General features: G+C 32.8%; 1 protein-coding gene across 9 annotated transcripts in view; it reads left to right on the forward strand.

Annotated features, from left to right (window-relative positions):
* Nucleotides 1-12,126, forward strand: part of GPHN (gephyrin) — a gene marked incomplete at both ends in the record, with an annotated part of 440,211 nt that overhangs the window by 254,435 nt on the left and 173,650 nt on the right. For all 9 annotated transcript variants that reach the window (XM_084239836.1, XM_084239843.1, XM_084239839.1 and 6 more), the window contains one exon: nt 8,172-8,306. In XM_084239836.1, the coding sequence (XP_084095962.1) occupies nt 8,172-8,306 (135 nt within the window). The remainder of the gene's footprint in view (nt 1-8,171; nt 8,307-12,126) is intronic.

Consider the following 12,126-nt stretch of genomic DNA (forward strand, 5'->3'; position numbering starts at 1 on the left):
TGATATTCAAATTCACCCAGTCAGCTTTTTAAAACGTAAAGTAAATCATGTCACTTCCCTACTTGAAATCTTCAGTGGATTATCATTACATTCAGAATAAAACCAAAACCCCTTGACATGTTCTGCTAGATTCTACATAATCTAACTCCTCCCTACTTTTGTAAACCCTTCTCTTAACATTAATTACCCTTTCCCCATTGCTCACTAAGCTTCATCAAGTTTTACTTGCTTTGGGGAACACATTATCCTAAAATGTTCAAAACTACACTCTGCCCCTGGCTAACTTCTATTTATTCTCTCTGTTCCAGTTTAAGTATCTCTCACAGAAAGATTTATCTAATCTGCCTCCTCTAATCTAAATTATGTTTGTAGTTATTCTCTCTCTCATTTGAGTTCTACCTATATACTGTAAAATTCATGAGAACAAGGATCACAGCTCTTAGTTTATTTGATCTGTCCAATATCTAGCACAATTTGACACATGGTATGCATTGTAGAACTATTTGTTAAAGATGTTTCATGAAAAAAGCTATGCTATATCATCCATCACTAAGGAATAGATGTTCATTAAGTTCACAAGACATATAAAAATATATTCAGCAGAACCCATGATGTATAAGGACTCTTCCATGAAATAGATACATAATCAGTATACTCTCTCCCCATAGTAAATGAATATATAAAGTGACTATAGTAATAATAGATATTTATGAATGCTAACTATATAGCAGATATTATTCTAAATGTTTTATACGTACCATTAAAAATTGATAGTAGAGTATATGTATCAGCAAAATTATATCTTTTTATTTTCCTGAAAGACAGGAAATTTATATGGGAAAACAAATCATAGTGAGGACTCTGATTACTGATGTAAAGAACAAAAATTCTGAAAAAATTTAAACAATCAGAATAATTTTATTAAGTATAATTAATAAACAAACTGCAAAGAAATGAACTCAAATGAGTATTTAAATTGTTAAGTTTATGATTTGGGTCATATACATATGAGACTCATTCCAATTACTATAAATTTGTTCAGTAGTTCACCAATACACTTATAAATTTCATTGGCATCAAAACAAATTTTAGTTTACTTAATTGATATTATTACTGGTATTTCAAAAGACTACAGAGTTCAAAAACAAGAAGTGATATTTTGACTATGTATTGTAATTTTGATAACTCCATTTCTTCTTTTATATGTGTTCACCCGGTCAAATTAACTTGAGGAAAGAAAAACAGCACAGATAGAATCAGAACAGTTCCTACAAAAGCATGTACCCCATTACAATTTCACTTAATGAGGAAAATTCTATTGTTTAATAATTCACAGTTGAAATTACAGTGTATATCTACAGAGAATTTGAGAGCAACTGAGACAAATTGTTTTCTCCATGCTATCAGTTGCATAAGATAATAAAAATGCAGATTAGTTCTTTAAAAGTAGGAATGTTATTTCTTTTGGAAGTGATTTGGTATTTCTTCTTCTCATTTGTGCTAGCTTAACCCACTACAAATTCTGCTTACTCTATATGGATGCTCACTACTCCTTGGCAAGCCTTTGATTCTCCTCTTATTAACTTCTTTTTATAGACTGATGAATTTCAGTTTTCAAACTGTAATTTATCTTTTTTCACCTCCCATGTCTCCTATTATCTCCTCTGACTTCTTGTTATATTAAAATAAAGACCATCAAGGCTAACCATATGTCCTTTCTACTTAAGCTATTTTTCTGTGGTATTACTTTTTTCCATTTCTCCTTTCTCAAATAGAGCATGGAATTCTGGAAGTTAGTGACAACTTATACTCCCTTATTATTAAGGAAATAATTACTTAGCATCAGCTACATGTAAGACATTATACTTATTTTTTTACCTCTCTCGTTGTTAAGTGCATTGACCACTTCTTAAAATTTTGTAACAGTCCCTCCATATTTTAATTACTGAAAATTTTTAATTGTTCAATTAATATATGATATATTCTTCTCTTCAAATTAAATTAAAACGAAACATAAGACTGACATCCATTTGAACCACCCTCTCATCTCACTCTCTTTTGTGATCATACATTTTCTTTTAATCAGAGGAATATCTTTCAAAACTTTTCCATACTTTTCTGTACATAGGAGATAAAATCCTAACAGTTTATAAGTGGTGTGTGGCGTATGTGTGTTTTAAATTTATAAATGGAGAGAGAAACTTGAAAAACTGCTTTTAAAATGTATGTAGAATAGTGGATCAAAAGTAACCAAGATGCTCTTAAGTAAGAAAATGAACAAAGTGAAAGACCTGCTATATAAATAGTAAGATACAATAATATAATTAAAGTAGTGCATTTTTGGTGCAAGAATTAACAGTTAAACCTAAGGGTAAATATAAGGGTAAAAAACATAAACACACTGTGTACTTGGTAGATGACAGAGTTTGTACTATACATTTTAAATTCACGTAAATACATATAACATAAAATTTAACATTTAACCATTTTAAGTGTATAATTCAGTGGCTTTTAGTACATTCACAATATTGTACAACCATCACCTCTGTCTTATTCGAGAATATGTTATCAACCCCCAGATACCACCATACCCATTAAGAAATGACTCCCTATACGCTCTCCTCCTCACATTCCCTGACAACCACTAATTTGTTTTGTGTTTGTGTGCATTTGCCTGCACTGGACATTACATATAAATGGAGTAATACAATATGTAACTTTTTGTATCTAGTTTATCTCACTTAAAATGTTTCCAAAGTTCATCCAATGTAAAGCCTGTATCAACCTTTTATGGCTGCACAATGTTATTCCATTGTGTAAATATACCATGTTTTTATCTGTTGATCAGGTGGTGGACATTTAGGTTGTTTTCACTTTTTGGTTCTCAAAATAATGCTTCTATGAACAGCCTTCTGAACCTTTTTGTTCAACAAAAGTTTGTTTTACTTTTGAGGAGCCATGAAACTTTTACACACAGCTGTCCCATTTATATATCCAACAGCAATGTATGAGGTTCCCAATTTCTTTACATACTACATACTACATGTTATTTTTCCTGTTAAAAAAATTATAACCTATAAATGGGTGTGAATTGGTATCTCATGATTTTCATTTGCATTTCCCTAATGACTAGTGATGCTGAATAACATTCATATTGTTTTTCATGTTGACTATATATCTTCGTTGGAGAAAATCTGTTCAAGTCTTTTGACACCTTCTAATCATTCTTTAAAATTGTAGGATTTTTTTTTATTATGGTCATGTTGGTTTACAATACTGTGTATAATTTAGGATATAGGTTCTTACCTCTTCATATGTTTGCTACCACTCCATGCCAACCACATATGCATCCATAATTCTCCACCATAATCCATTGGACTCCCTTGACCATTTGTTCCCCACCCTCAACCCTCTCTGGTAATCTCAATTTTACAGTCAGTTTTTAGTTTAGTTTAGTTTAGTTTGACTGTTCCTTTGTTTCTTTGCATTACACTTATGAGTGAAATCATATTTGTCTCTGACTTCTTTCTGCTTGCATAACCCCTACCAGTTCTTTGTTGCTCCAAGTGGCAAAAATTTATCTTCATTATAGCTGAGTACTATTTCACTGTGTGTATATATACCACATCTTAATGCACTAATCTGTTGTTGGGCACATAAGTTATTTTCATACCTTGTCTATTGTAAAATAGTGCTGCAAAGTACATAGGAGAGCATATACCCCTTCAAATTAGTGGTTTTTATTCTTCATATTAATAACCTAAAACAGGGATAGCTGGATTCTGTGGTAGTTCCCATTGGGGCTGGTCGATTCTGTATTCCCACCAAAACATTGTTGAGAGTTTCTTATACTCCCCATCCTCACCAATTCTTGTTATTTCTGGTCTGGTCTTTCTGATATGGGCCATTCTCACAGATGTAACTTGGAATTTACTATGGTTTTGATTTGTATTTTTCTGATCATAAGTGATGGTGAGCATTTTTTTTTTCATGTATCTGTTGGTCATCTGTATATCTCCTTTAGAGAAGTGACCATATAGCTCTTCTGCCATTTTTTATTGGGTTGTTTCTTTTCATATTGTTTAGTTGTATGAGTTCTATATAAATCTTGGACATTAGTCCCATTACAAATATATGATGTACAAATATTTTCTCGAATTTGGCAGGGTATCTTTTAATTTTATTGATAGTTTATTTTATTGTACAGAAGTTTTTTAGTTTGATATAGTCTTATTTGTTTATTTTTACTTTTGTTTTCCTTTCCTTTGTAGTCAAATCCCCAAAGACATCGCTGAAACCAGTGTCACAATATTTAGCCTATGTTTTCTTTTGTGTATTTATGGTTAATGTCTTGTACCTAAGCCTTTAATCTAAGCCTTTAAGCCTTTAATTTTTGTGTATGAGGTGTGATAATTATGTAGTTTCATTCTTTTGAATGTGACTGTCCACTTTTTCCAAAATAGGTGTTGAAAAGACTTTCTCCATTCTATGGTCTTGACACCTGTATTATAAATAACTGTCCATATAACTGTGGGTTTATTTATGAACAGTCAATTCTATTCCAATCATCTGGTTTATTTTTATTTCACTATCATCTTTTTTAGTATTATGAACAGGTGAAATATGGAGTCATGTGAGGTACATTAGTGGCATTTGACCATCTTTCCAGTAAATGACCTTTTTTATTAGACAGTGCCAACACATACACCTTCAAAATTATGCTATCCACCTTCATTTCTATCACAATTCAGTAGTCAAATTACTAGCAGTTAGAGCCATTTTATTTTCAGAATCCCCATTGCTTTTATCCTACTTATGGAGATATTGTTCATAAATCACTTAAATTGTCAAACCCTGAAATGGTAAAAATGCCATCAGTAGTAAGGATGTTGGCTTTTATACTATATAAAGGAGCTTCTATAGAAATAATAGTAAGTCCTTTATGAAAAGGAGATGATGCATAACATCAGACACCTTTCTAATCATAAAGTCTAACTGATGTTTCCTTCTTTTGATATGGAAAGTAATACTTACTGATGGATGTTAATTGCTAATTCTTTCATCATATGTATTTTCTATCATGCACAAAACCTGAAAGTGGTCAGGTTCTCATTTTGAGATTACAAGACCTATACCCATTAGCAGTATCCCAGAACATTTACATTATTATGAATAGCCTAAAATAATAAATTTGTAATCAACATGAATATTAATAATAAAAAATAAATAATGCACATTGCCATTATGTTTGTATATTTTTGAATAATGATACTCAATTATCTCATTCTTTACCATGCTGATAGATATAATAACAATAGTCAAGATTTATCAAGTATTTACAACTTTAGAAGTGCTAGATAACTTATAAACATTATCATATTTAACCCTGAGCAGTATTCCAGTGAGGTAAAAATCTACCATTGTCCTCATTTTGAAATAAAGGAAACAGCAATTCAGAAACTGTATCCACCAGCATCCCAGAAAAAAGTCAAAGAATACTTACATAGATAATTAAGAGTTTAATAAGCAACTACGGTATTCACAAAAGTTCGGGCAGAGTTTATTGAAAGCTGCTGTGGAATTAATAATAGTGGAAATCTTTAGTATTATTAGTTCTAATGGGGCAGAGGGGTAAAGTTCTATTGGAATCCAGAAAGGAAGTGTAAGGGTCATCTGATGGAACCTGTGATCTTAGCTAGCTTTTGGTGATGTGGTAGAAAGTAAATAATGGATCTAAATACCAGAACTTGCCTCTTATTTACTGGACCCAACTGGAAAAAAAGAGTACAAAACAGCTTGTTTGTTCTATTTACAGGTCAGCTTGGAACAGAGAGGGTGAAGAAATCTAGAGAATGAATCTGAAATAGAAAATATCTAGGAATTAAATAACTATTAAGTGCCAGAGCTAATATATTAATGTCAAACACTACTCCTAACCACAGTATCACAATTCCTCTCATATAAAAATATTTTCTGAAACAACATTTGGCCAAGGAAGCTATTTTATTTATTTTTTTATTTGTAAGTTATTGTCTTTGTTTTTTAAGATTTATTTTTTTATATTCCCCATACAATTGCACCCCCCTTATTTTGACCCCAATCCTTCTTCTCCCTGCCCTGCCCCATAGTGTGTCTCTGGTTTATAGTTGCTTGTTGATTTTGATTTTTTCTTTATTATAGTTTTTCTTTTTCCTGGTCCCTTATATAGGTTTTCTAGATTCCTGCTATGAGTGAGACCAACCGGTATTTTTCTTTTTCTTTCTGGCTTATTTCACTGAGCATAATCCCTTCCAGCTCCATCCATGTTGCTGCAAACTGCATGAGTTTATCTTTTTTGATTGCTGAGTAATATTCCATTGTGTATATTGCCACATCTTCTTGATCCTGTCATCTATTATTAGACATTTGGGTTGTTTCCAAATCTTAGCTATTGTAAATAGTGCTGCTATAAACATAGGGGTGCAGGTGCTCTTTTGAATTAATGTTTCTGTGTCATTTGGGTCAATACCCAGGAGTGGAATTGCTGAATCATGTGGAAGCTCTATCTTTAGTAGGTTGAGGAATCTCCACACAGCTTTCCATAGTGGTTGGACCAGTTTGCACTCCCACCAACAGTGCAGGAGAGTTCCTTTTTCTCCACACCCTCGCCAACATTTGTTGTTGCTAGTTTTTTTAATATGTGCCATTCTCACTGGTGTGAGATGGTATCTCATGGTAGTTTTGATTTGCATTTCCCTGATTACAAGTGATGTTGAACATTTTTTCATATGCCTGTTGGCCATTTGCATTTCCTCTTCAGAGAAGTTTCTTTTTATCTCTTCTGCCCATTTTTTGACTGGATTATTTTCTTTGTTGTTGTTGAGTCTCATCAGCTCTTTGTAGATTTTTGTGATCAGTCCTTTATCATTAGTGTTGTGTGCAAAAAATGTTCTCCCAGTCAGTGGGGTTTCTCTTTGTTTTGGTTATTGTCTCTTTTGCTGTGCAGAAGCTCTTTAATTTGATTTAGTCCCAGTTGTTTATCTTTGCCTTCACTATCACTGCTTTGGGTGATGTGTCTGTAAAGATGTCTTTGATGTGCATGTCATGTAGTGTTTCGCCTATATTTCCTTCTATATATTTTATGGTTTCAGGTCTTATGTCTAGTTCTTTAATCCATTTTGAGTTGGTTTTTGTGCATGGTGTGAAGTAGTGGTCAAGTTTCATTCTTTTGCATGTAGCCACCCAGTTTTCCCAGCACCATTTATTGAACAAACTTTCTTTGCTCTAGTGCATATTCTTTGCTCCTTTGTCAAAGATTAGTTGACCATAAATCTGTGGGTTTATTTCTGGGTTTTCTGTTTGGTTCCATTTGTCCATGTGTCTGTTCTTGTTCCAATACCATGCAGTTTGGATTATTATGGCTTTGTAGTATAGTTTGAAGTCCGGGAGTGTGATGCCTCCATTCCCTTCTTTTTTTTTCAGGAGAGTTTTGGCTATTTGGGGTTTTTGGTGGCTCCATAAGAATTTCATCAATTTTTTTTTTATTTCTTTGAAGAAATTTTTATTGGCATAGCATTGAATCTGTATATTGCTTTTGGTAGGATGGCATTTTGATAATGTTAATTCTCTGATCCATGAGCAGGGGATGTCTTTCCATTTCTTTGTGTCTTCTTTTATTTTTTTTTTTAAGATTTATTTATTTATTTATACAAGCACTGGGTATAGTCAAAAGCATGGGAGGGTGAGAGAATTCACCAGAGCCAGAGCGGGAAGCAGAGCAGGCAGGAGGGCCAAAGTACACTGCTGAGGGGAGCAGTGGGTGCAGCAGGAGAGGTCTGCGCGCTATGTGGGAACTTCGCCCGGCAGCCGGGGATTGAACCGGCGCTGCAGAGGCTGCGGGCTGCTTTGCAGCCCAGCGCTCAACCACTGCGCCACTAGGAAGTCCTTTCTTCTATTTCTTTTAACAGTGTTTTATAGTTTTCTTTGTTTAGGTCCTTTACTAAAAAAGATATTTTAAATATGGTTTCCATCCTTTCCCAACTTTTGGAATATGTTTATCCCTACAAATAAGTAAGATAAAATATATGAAAGCTATCAGAATGCCAAAAAAAAAAAAGTTAGATGTAGATATTAATTTTACATTTTTTTTGGTATTTTCAAATTAATTAAACCATAATTGTTCACATTCTCAGATTCCAGACTCCATCATTTCTCGTGGTGTTCAGGTGCTCCCACGAGACACAGCCTCTCTCAGCACTACTCCTTCAGAATCGCCTCGTGCTCAGGCTACATCTCGCCTTTCTACAGCTTCCTGCCCAACACCAAAAGTAAGTGTATCTCCTTGGCACCTTATATTTGTTAAACTATGTGAATCTGGGAAGACTAACCAGTATTTCCCTTGCTTGTCAAGGTTGGCTTGCATGCAAGATCATAGAGTAAAAAGTGAGTGGACTGTTAGTTACCACTTACTGTTTCGCAAATTGTCCTATTAGGTCAACAGTAGAACAATAGTAATTTCATGCCAAATGTCTACTCCAACATAACAGCTACAGGTATCATTTTCTGTAGCTCCTATTGCTTTGTTGTAGACTTGATATTTTTGAGTATATTCATTAGTATAGATGTGAAGTAATTTGTTGCTATAGAGGATTAATGTTTTTCTATCAATAAATAGCAAGATTAATAAAATAATGTCACTAAAGGAATTATTTTTAGCTTGTCCAAGCTGGGGTAGCTCCCTGCTCTAGTATCATTCCAAATTTTTTCAAATATATTCAACTTGGAATGTTGCTGCCTAATATTTGGAAAACCAATCTAAATTGATTAGAAAGAAAGTTTTAATGCCAACCTTTAGTGGGGGGAGAAAAGTATCTAGTCTTTATTTTTTTTATAATCTGTCCAATTACTGAATAATGTTTGGGGATAAAAGGATTAGGCATTTACTTGCCTCCTCATATCCTCGTGTATATGATAAATTAAGTCACATACTTATCTACAACTGACTGTTTTCTCCTGGAATGTCCATTCCTTGGTTAAGTTAGTCATTTGTACTTTCAGTTTCCTAAGTGATGGGTGTAATATTGGCATCAAAAAGTTAATAGTAAAATTCCTTTCTATTTAATAACATGATGTTAGATACAGGCTGTACCACAAATTTATTTTAGGAATCTGACAGTTAATTTTTCAAACCATATCTTTTTCTATGTAATGAAATTTAAGAAGTTATACAGCTATATCCCTGAATTCCCACTTTTCTATGAATTTCATGACTGTTGTAATGGATTTAACTAGAAGTAATCTCGAACATCTTGATGTGATGTTGATCTTGATGTGAGTTGTGAAGTTGCTTTTACATGATACAACCTTCTCAGCAAAGTCTTCTGAGTGCTACCATTGTTTATCATTGTTTTTAAATTTGTGTTAAAAATAACTGATATTAATTTCATAGTTTTTAAAAATATTGGTCCTAAATCTTCAGTGAAGAAAAACTATAAGAATGTTTTACACATTAAATATACACTGACTGGCATGGTTGAGTGCCAGTCACCTACATTTCCAACTGAATAAAAACTTGGAGATCTTAATATTTGAAGTGGATAGAGGAATCTTATCTTTGTCTCTTAAATTTTTTGGACAAAATAATTTATTGTTTGACTGCTTTAAATCTCAGCTATACAAACTAGACTCATAAAGTCTGGAAATAATTACAACTAAATATTAAGTCCACTCTAAAAGTTTGATCATTTACCAAATGTTGGAAATTCAGAACTATCCAAGATACAATATTTTTCTTTCAATAATATACTTTGAACATAAATATATTCTGAATGTTTTAGCTAACTTTATGTAAATAGCTAAATTTAATCATATAGTCATGCTTAAAACTTTTTGAAACTTTGAAATTACATTCTAATTATAAAGAAATATCAAAAACAATTTTAAAAATCACTTTATATTTACAAATTTACTGAAGTAAAAATTCTAAAAAAAAAGTTAACATTTATTAAGTTAATTTGATTATTGTAAAACTTAGGGAAACAAGTGACTTCTTGACATATTTTCCTTAGATAATACTTCACATTCAAACTAACAAATTCAAATAAATTCCTATCTTTGAAAATCCTTTTTGTAGGAATTTTTTTCTGTATTTTTATCTAGGAGTAAGATTCTGTTCCTTTTAAATAATTTTCCCATCACTAAAATATATGCTTCAAAAGTAAAATTATTGCTTAAGTGTAATTTTAAAATGAAAATTTTAATACTGAATCAGAATACAACTACAGTAAAAAAAATATTTTGAATATTGATATTTTGAAAAGAAGTGAAGAAATTCAAATTAATCTTTCGTGTGAATGTTCATAACAACTTTATTTATAATAGGCAAGAGTTATAAATCATACCTTAAAAGCTAAAAATGGAAATGCTGTATGACTCAATAATTCCACTCTAAGTCATATATCCAAGGAATATGAAACCAATAACATAAAAAACCCATATGTTTCACAATAGTCACAGCATTATTTATAATAGCTAGGATATGAATGCTGCCTAAATGTCCATTGATGGGTTACTGGATCAAGATCTAGTCTATCCACATTAGGGAGTACTGTATAGCCAGAAGAAAGGATGTTATGGGGGCCTCCCTAGTGGCACAAGGGGTTAAATACCACACTATGAAGCTATCTGCAGCCACTGCAGCACCAGTTCGATCCCTGGCCAGCCAGGGGGCTACCCACATGGTGCAGCAGACCTCTCCTGTCTCGCCCGCTGCTCTTCTCAGCAGTGTATTTCAGTCAGTCTGCCTGTTCTCCACTCTGTCTCTGGTGAATCCTCTCACCCCCACCCCACTGACCTGTACCCCAGTTCTTGTATGCATAAATAAATAAAAATCTTTAAAAAAAAAAAAAAAGATGATGTGTAGCCACTTGCAACAAAATGGTGAGAATTTGAGAGAATTATGTGCAATAAAGCATGTCAGAACAATAAAAACAAATGCTGGACATTTATATAGCCAACAATTCAATAACATAAAACACTTTCAAAAACCTGATAGCCGAGGGGTCCAGTCTCAGCACTATCACTACTGCAATCTGAGTTCAATCTATGGCCAGGGAGCTAACCCACATGGCATATGAGAGCTCTCCTACCTCACCTGATGCTCCCTTCAGCAGTGTATTTCAGTGAATCCACCTGTTCAGCTTCCCATTCTGTCTCTGGTGAATCCTCTCATCACCACCCCTCACACACAGACCTCTGGACTACACCCCCAGTTAAATAAATAAATAAATATTTAAAAATAAATACCTTCATAGTTCTAAAGTTAAGAGGAAAGGGGAGGGAAAGGGACAATAGGGCATAAGGAATGTCAGTGGAGAGATAGATTAAAAGACAGCGAGAAACAACATAGAAAATAAATAACTCAAAGTGGAAGGGGAAAAACAGAATGTGGATAGGGGCGTGGCAGAATTCTACATCCCCACAGGGATTGATTTCATTGTCAGAGGCCACAGCAGGATCACCATCTTTCAAGGAACCACAATAAGCTAGTACTTATTCTATAACTACCCAGAGTGGTGTGTGGGGATATAAAAAATTTTTTAAATAAACCAAATATTCATCAGGAGGAAAATGGATAAATTGTATAGCTGTTCTACATTTAAAATGAATGCATTATTGATATACACTACAATATGGATACACCTGAAAATAATTTTTCTGAATGAAAGATGAAAGACAAAAATTGATATGTCTATGATTCCATTTATATAAAATTTTGGAAATTGCTAACTAATTATTAGTGACTTAAAGCACAGCACACTAGTTATATGGAAATGAATTAAAGGATTATAGAAGGGAAAGAGATTTCAAAGGAATATGAGGACATTTTTGAGGGTGATATAACTATTATTTTGGTCTGTAAAGCCAGATAGATACGTATACATGTTTTATGTATTTATAGGTTATGTATACATGTTAAAACATGTGTTGTACACTTAAATATGTGTATTTTATTTTATGTGAATATTCCTAAATAAAACTGTTACCAATCAAAAATAAGCAGATATACATAAGTAATTCTATTATTAGAATTTCACTTAATAATTATAAATTGAAATCTATTCTAAGAAAAAATAAAAATGTTATGGT

The sequence above is a fragment of the Talpa europaea genome, assembly GCF_964194135.1.
Source record: "Talpa europaea genome assembly, chromosome: 8".
Lineage (NCBI taxonomy): Eukaryota > Metazoa > Chordata > Mammalia > Eulipotyphla > Talpidae > Talpa > Talpa europaea.